Here is a 5451-nt window from a genome sequence, read left to right on the forward strand (position 1 = left end):
GCTCCCGCGCCACATCCCCTTCCCGCACCCTGTCCCCGCTCATGACCGTGTCCCCGCTCCCACGCTGTGCCCCTGCTCCTGTGCCACGTCYCCTTCCCGTGCCACGTCCCTGCTCACAACAATATCCCCCTTCCCGCGCCCTGTCCCCGCTCACGCCACATCCCGCTCCTGCACCATATCCCCCTCACACACATCCCCATTCACACGCCGCGTCCTGCTCATGACGTGTCCCCCTCACACACCATGTCCCTGCTCGCACCACGTCTCCACTTGTGCACCGTGTCCCCCGTCCCGCACCACGTCCCGCTCACGCGCCGTGCCCGTAGGTGGGCTGCGAGGACGGCTCCGTGCAGCTCTTCCACGTGGTGCCCGGCGGCGTGCAGTACGAGCGCAGCCTCGAGCGGCAGCAGGGTGAGCGGCGGGGCCGCGGGGCGCGCAGGCGGCCGGGGCGCCGCTCAGCGCTGCGCCCCTCTCCGCAGGACGCGTCCTCTGCCTGGCCTGGCACCCCTCGGGCGCCCGCATTGCCACCGGCTCCGTCGACCACCTGCGCGTGCTGGACGTCGCGTCAGGTAACGAGGCGCCCTGAGCACCTACAAGCACCTGGCGCGATGGGGGACACCCCCGGGGGGCCCGGGCGCCCCCTCCAGCCCTGCTGTCCCCGCGCAGGCCGCGCCGTGCAGCGCATCATGGTGAACTACCACACGCCGAAGGGCAAGGCGCCCGAGTGCGTGGTGTGGAGCGTCGCCTTCCTGGCGAGCGGCGCCGTGGCCAGCGCCGACTCCTTCGGCCGCCTGCAGTTCTGGGACTGGGACACGGGCACGCTGCTGGAGTCGCATGCCGTGGGCGCCTCCGCCGCGCTCTCGCTGGCCGTGTCCGAGGTAGGCGCGTGCCGGCGGCGCCCGGCCGGTCGCTGCCCCACGAGCCGACGCTCTGCACCCGCCAGGAGGAGGACAGCATCGTCGTGGGCACCTCGGCGGGGGCCACCTACCAGTTCCAGCTGCTGCCAGTGAAGATGGGCAGCCAGGAGAAGCGCTGGGTGCGGACGAAGCCCTTCCAGTACCACACGCACGACGTGCGGGCCGTGGCGCACAGCCCCACGGCGCTCATCTCCGGAGGTGGGGCCGCGGGACGGCGGCGCGKGGTGGCTGCCCCGCCGCCCCTGCTCACCGCGCTCCGCTCGGCCCGCAGGCCTGGACGGGCAGCTCGTGATCCGGCCGCTCATGGAGCGCGTGCAGAAGAAGGGCTACGAGGCGGTGCTGCGGAAATTCACCTTCCCGCACGTGAGTGCTGCCCCGAGCGGCCGCGGCGGGGAAGGGAAGAGAGGCTGCTCGTGGGGCAGCAGGGCTCGGCAGGGGTCCTGCAGGTCCCTGCCATGGGCCAGGGGCTCCCTGCCAAGCCTGTCCTGCCTCCTGTTGGGTCCCGATCTCTGCACTCCCATCCCGGGAGGCCCGTTCCTACCAGTCGCCCTCCCTGGAGTTCCCAGCTTCCCGGGGTGCTTGGGTTTGCCCCAGCCTCCTCTTCCAGGCCTCGGGCTCATGGCAGCTGCCGCTTTCTGACCGCAGCGGCGCCTCGTCTCCTGCGCCAGGAAAGCCCGGCTCCTGCTCTTCCAGTTCTCGCAGCACCTGGAGCTCTGGAGACTTGGCTCYACCAACGAAAGCGGTGAGTGGCGCGGCCCCTGTCGCAGAGAACCCCTCTCCTTTGGTCTGTAGCAGAGCCCAGAGCTCCCGAGCGGTCTCCCTGTGAGGCACGGTTCCTCCAGGATCCTTGGTCGCGTCATCTGCGCTTTCCAACGTTACTGATCCGTTGCACGGTTGTTCCTCACCTAAGGAAAGGACGGCGAGGTCCTCCCCGTGTGCCGTGTGCCCGAGCACCTCGTGCAGCTCAAGAGCAAGGTGAGGCCATGTGAGGCAGCAGCTGTGCAGCTCGGGAGGAAGGTGGGGAGATGCCCCAGGCTGTCCCGGCRAGCAGAGGCCGGTGCCGAAGGGCGCCCTGCGCTCTCGCGTGCGGTCTGTCCTAGTGCCCCCATGGGGACCTGCCGTAGCACCCAGCCCCATGGGGGAGCCCCCACGTGGATCTGCCTCCCCCAGCTCTCCCCAGCACTGCGGCCCCGTGTCCGCTGCCGAGGGGGCCTTGGTGTGACAGGACAAGGTGCGGGGGGTGCTGTGGCTGCCCGGCCCCTGCTCAGCCCCTCCGTGGCTCCAGGGTCCGGAGCACATCTACTGCAGCTGCGTTTCGCCCTGCGGCGGCTGGATCGCCTACTCCACAGCCTCCCGCTTCCACCTCTACCGCGTGCGCTACAAGGGKGATGGCGTCAGCATCGAGAAGGTGAGGGCAGCGGTGGCTGGTGCCGCCGGCCTGCGCGGGCTCGAGGCTCGGGGCAGCAGCCACTAACTGCCATCCTGCCTCCTGCACAAGGTCCCCAACGTGCCCAAGCTGCCGCTCCCGGCCTACCAGCTCCAGTGCTCCGCTGACTCCAGCAGCCTCTTCGTGGCCTCCGATGAAGGCTCCGTGCACGTGCTGCAGCTCCTGGAGCCGGGTGGCTGCAAACTCCTGCACACGCTTCGCCCRCCCTCAGGTTGGGGCCGCTGCGCGCGGCGGGGAGCAGCTCCGGGCTCCGTGGGAGGACGCGGGTGTGCAGGTGCCCTGGACAAGCTGTGCAGCTCTGGCGTGTCCCAGCRCTGGGCAAAGCGGGCAGGAGGGAACCGATCCGGGACTGGGTCCCGGACGGCTCCAGCGGGAGGGTGTGTGGCCCTGGGTGGGCTCCRTGGCAGCTGTTGGAGCTGGTGGGTCTCGCAGGGACCCCCGAGGCCGTCTACCTGTTGGCGCCGAGCGCRGACGGGAACTGGCTGGCTGCAGCCAGCGGGGACTGGGAGATCCACGTCTACAGCCTGAAGCGCTTCAAGGTGAGGGCCTGCGCCACGGAGCCGCGCGGATCCCGCTGGTCCCGGCCGCGCTGGGAGGAGACCGAGGGCTCTGCACAGGGCCATGTCCTTGGAGCACCCGCTGCATCCCTGGAGCAGACCTGGGCATGGCTGTGCAGGCAGGGAGGACGAGATCCCAGGAGGGACGGGGAGGAGGCTGTGGTGTGTGAGGAAGAGCACAGGGCCTGTTCACTCCTTTCAGGTTTTATTGTCTCTTTCCTTTCAGCATCACTGCACAGTGCCCACGTACAGCTGTGCCGTGACTGCCCTTGCCATCCACCCTGTGACCAACAACCTCGTCATCGCCTACGCGGACCAGCAGGTAGGAGCGCTTGCTGCCCGCGGCCACTGTGCCCGATCCTCCCGCCCCGCTCAGCCCTGCAGATCCTCCTTACAGCTCCATTCCTGGATCGGAGCTTTCCAGCTGTGCTGCCCCACAGCAGAGCTGCAAATCAGGGCAGAATGGTGTCGGTGATGGAGCCCAGCTGGCCTTGCTGGCTGCGTCCTGACCGTGTTGGTGTGGGGCAATGCCGAGGGGAGGCGTGGGCCTGGTGCGGGTTGGAGCCGGGGGCCTCCYTTCCCTCCTGTCCCATCCCCAGCAGTGCTGGAGAGCAGGGCCGGCAGTCAGGGCCGCCCCATCTCCCTCTCCTGCCCCACAGCTGTTCGAGTTCAGCATCCCCGAGAAGCAGTACACGGCCTGGAGCCGCACGGTGCAGAATGACGGGCTGCACAAGGCCTGGCTCGAGAGGGACTCGCCCATCACCCACATCGCCTTCAACCCCAAGAACCCCTCGCACATCCTGCTTCACGACGTCTACATGTTCTGCATCCTCGACAAGTCCCTGGTGAGTGCGGCCCAGGGCTGCCCGGGGAGGACAGGGGAAGGGGGTGCCCCTGCTGTCCCCTCTGGCTCTGCCATCCGTGCGGTGCAGAGCACTGGGCCACCTGTGCCCCCCTGTCSTGATGGCCAAGGCGGTGGGAGTGCTGGGCCAGCACCAGCCAGGAAAGGGAGGACGTGGGATGCTCCAGGTTGTGGGCACAGGGACCACAGGCATCTAGTGTCCCTGGGACCTGCTTGGGTGGCAGTTCTGCCCCTGCACGTGGCCCCRAGGAGCACAGGGACAGCGGGAGGCTGTGGTGGCTCCGGGCGGCCGCGATGTGCCGTGCGCTGTGCTTGCAGCCCCTGCCCGATGACAGTGCCTCGCTGATGAACCAGAGCGCCCTGAAGCAGCTCCCGGCGACGGCCAGGAAGAGACAGCTCCACGCCTTCAAGATCTGCAAGAAGTTCCAGGTGGGTTTGGTGCATGTGCTGCCTCCGAGGAGGAGGGTGGAGGGAAGTGGGTGCCCTTGGCCCGGGCTCTTGCTGGGGATGTCACCCTGGCACGATCCGGACGCAGCCTTCTGGAGCTGTTCCCGTCGTACAGYAGGGCTCCTCAGTCTCTCTGTCCCCATCCCCATGCTGCCACTTGCTGTGACCGCCCAGGCTCCGGTGTTCCCCACAACTCKCTGCAGCGTTGCAGCTCCCCTAAGTGCTGTCCAAGCCAGCGCAGGCTGCAGGGCAGCTCTGTGCAGTTGAACACAGCAAGCCGAGGCAGAGCAGGGAGGGACGTTGCTCTGTCCCCAGCAGGGCTGTCATCTCCTGTCCCCTCCCTGTCCTGCAGCCTCTGCTCTTCGCCGATCTGCTGGACGAGAACTGCCTGGTGATGGTGGAGCGGCCCATCATGGACATCAAGACCCAGCTGCCACCAGCCATCCAACAGAAGAAATTTGGCACCTGAGAGCAGGACAAGCTGCTCCTGCCACACAGACTGTTGCTTTCCTAGGACGCTGCAGTAATAAAGCCCGTTGTTCTATAGGGCTGTGGGTTCGGGGCTCGTCCTTGCCCGGTGGGGCTCCCGGGCTCCTCCTGTCCTGCTGGGGCTGCTCCGTGGCAGCACCTCGAGGGCCCCTCTCGCCTCACGAGGGACGGCCGGCAGCGGTGGTGGCTCTGGGTGTGACAACCGCAGCTGGCCCGGGTGCGTCCAGCCTCGCGCTGCGGCTGCTGCTTCAGCCTCCTGGAACCAGGAACACGGSAAGAGGCAGAGCCAGCGTTCGAGACGGGGAGAGCTCCTGCTGCTGCTCTCGCTCCCAGCCCCGCAAAGCATTTGACAAAGCCCGGGTGTCAATAAAGGTGGCAGGATGTGGACATCSTGCCGGTGCCTGCAGGGCTCTAGCAGCCGCTTGCTCCCTGCTCCCTGCACRAGTAATTCCTTAATCGGCCGGGAGTGACTCCGGCGGCAGGAGGAGGCTGCTCCTCGGCRGGAGGGTTTCCTTGGCACAAGCTCTGCCTGCTCCAGCAGCTCTCCCGGTGCCGGGGTGGCTGCTGTGCTCCCTGGAGCAGGGCCCGCGCTCCGTTTCCCTCCGTGCCGGGGTGTCCTCAGGCACCCGCTCCCTCCAGGTGTCCCGTTAAAAATAGCGCAGCCGGAGCCGCGTGGGCGGCGGCAGCGCCCGCCCGTGTCCAGCGCCACCGCGCCCGGGGCTGCCGCGTCCC

The 5451-nt window shown here is 68.3% G+C and overlaps 2 protein-coding genes across 2 annotated transcripts in view; one reads left to right on the forward strand and one right to left on the reverse strand.

Annotated features, from left to right (window-relative positions):
• The window catches only part of CHTF8 (chromosome transmission fidelity factor 8), a 2835-nt gene extending 2658 nt beyond the window's left edge, over positions 1-177 (reverse strand). The window contains exon 1 of the mRNA XM_026039616.1: positions 155-177. Coding sequence (XP_025895401.1) covers positions 155-177 — 23 coding nt within the window. The remainder of the gene's footprint in view (positions 1-154) is intronic.
• A 66-nt stretch (positions 178-243) lies between these two features.
• UTP4 (UTP4, small subunit processome component) lies at positions 244-4737 on the forward strand. The gene is made up of 15 exons (XM_026039617.1): positions 244-255; positions 327-411; positions 480-569; positions 667-878; positions 944-1115; positions 1189-1280; positions 1563-1659; positions 1828-1892; positions 2203-2325; positions 2416-2575; positions 2797-2903; positions 3148-3243; positions 3581-3766; positions 4102-4212; positions 4583-4737. Exons 1-15 carry the CDS (start codon positions 244-246, stop codon positions 4697-4699), a joined length of 1725 nt encoding a protein of 574 aa, XP_025895402.1. The 3' UTR covers positions 4700-4737.
• The last annotated feature ends 714 nt before the right edge of the window (positions 4738-5451 follow it).

Source organism: Nothoprocta perdicaria, unplaced genomic scaffold (assembly GCF_003342845.1).
Source record: "Nothoprocta perdicaria isolate Ctin4 unplaced genomic scaffold, notPer1 scaffold_234, whole genome shotgun sequence".
NCBI lineage: Eukaryota > Metazoa > Chordata > Aves > Tinamiformes > Tinamidae > Nothoprocta > Nothoprocta perdicaria.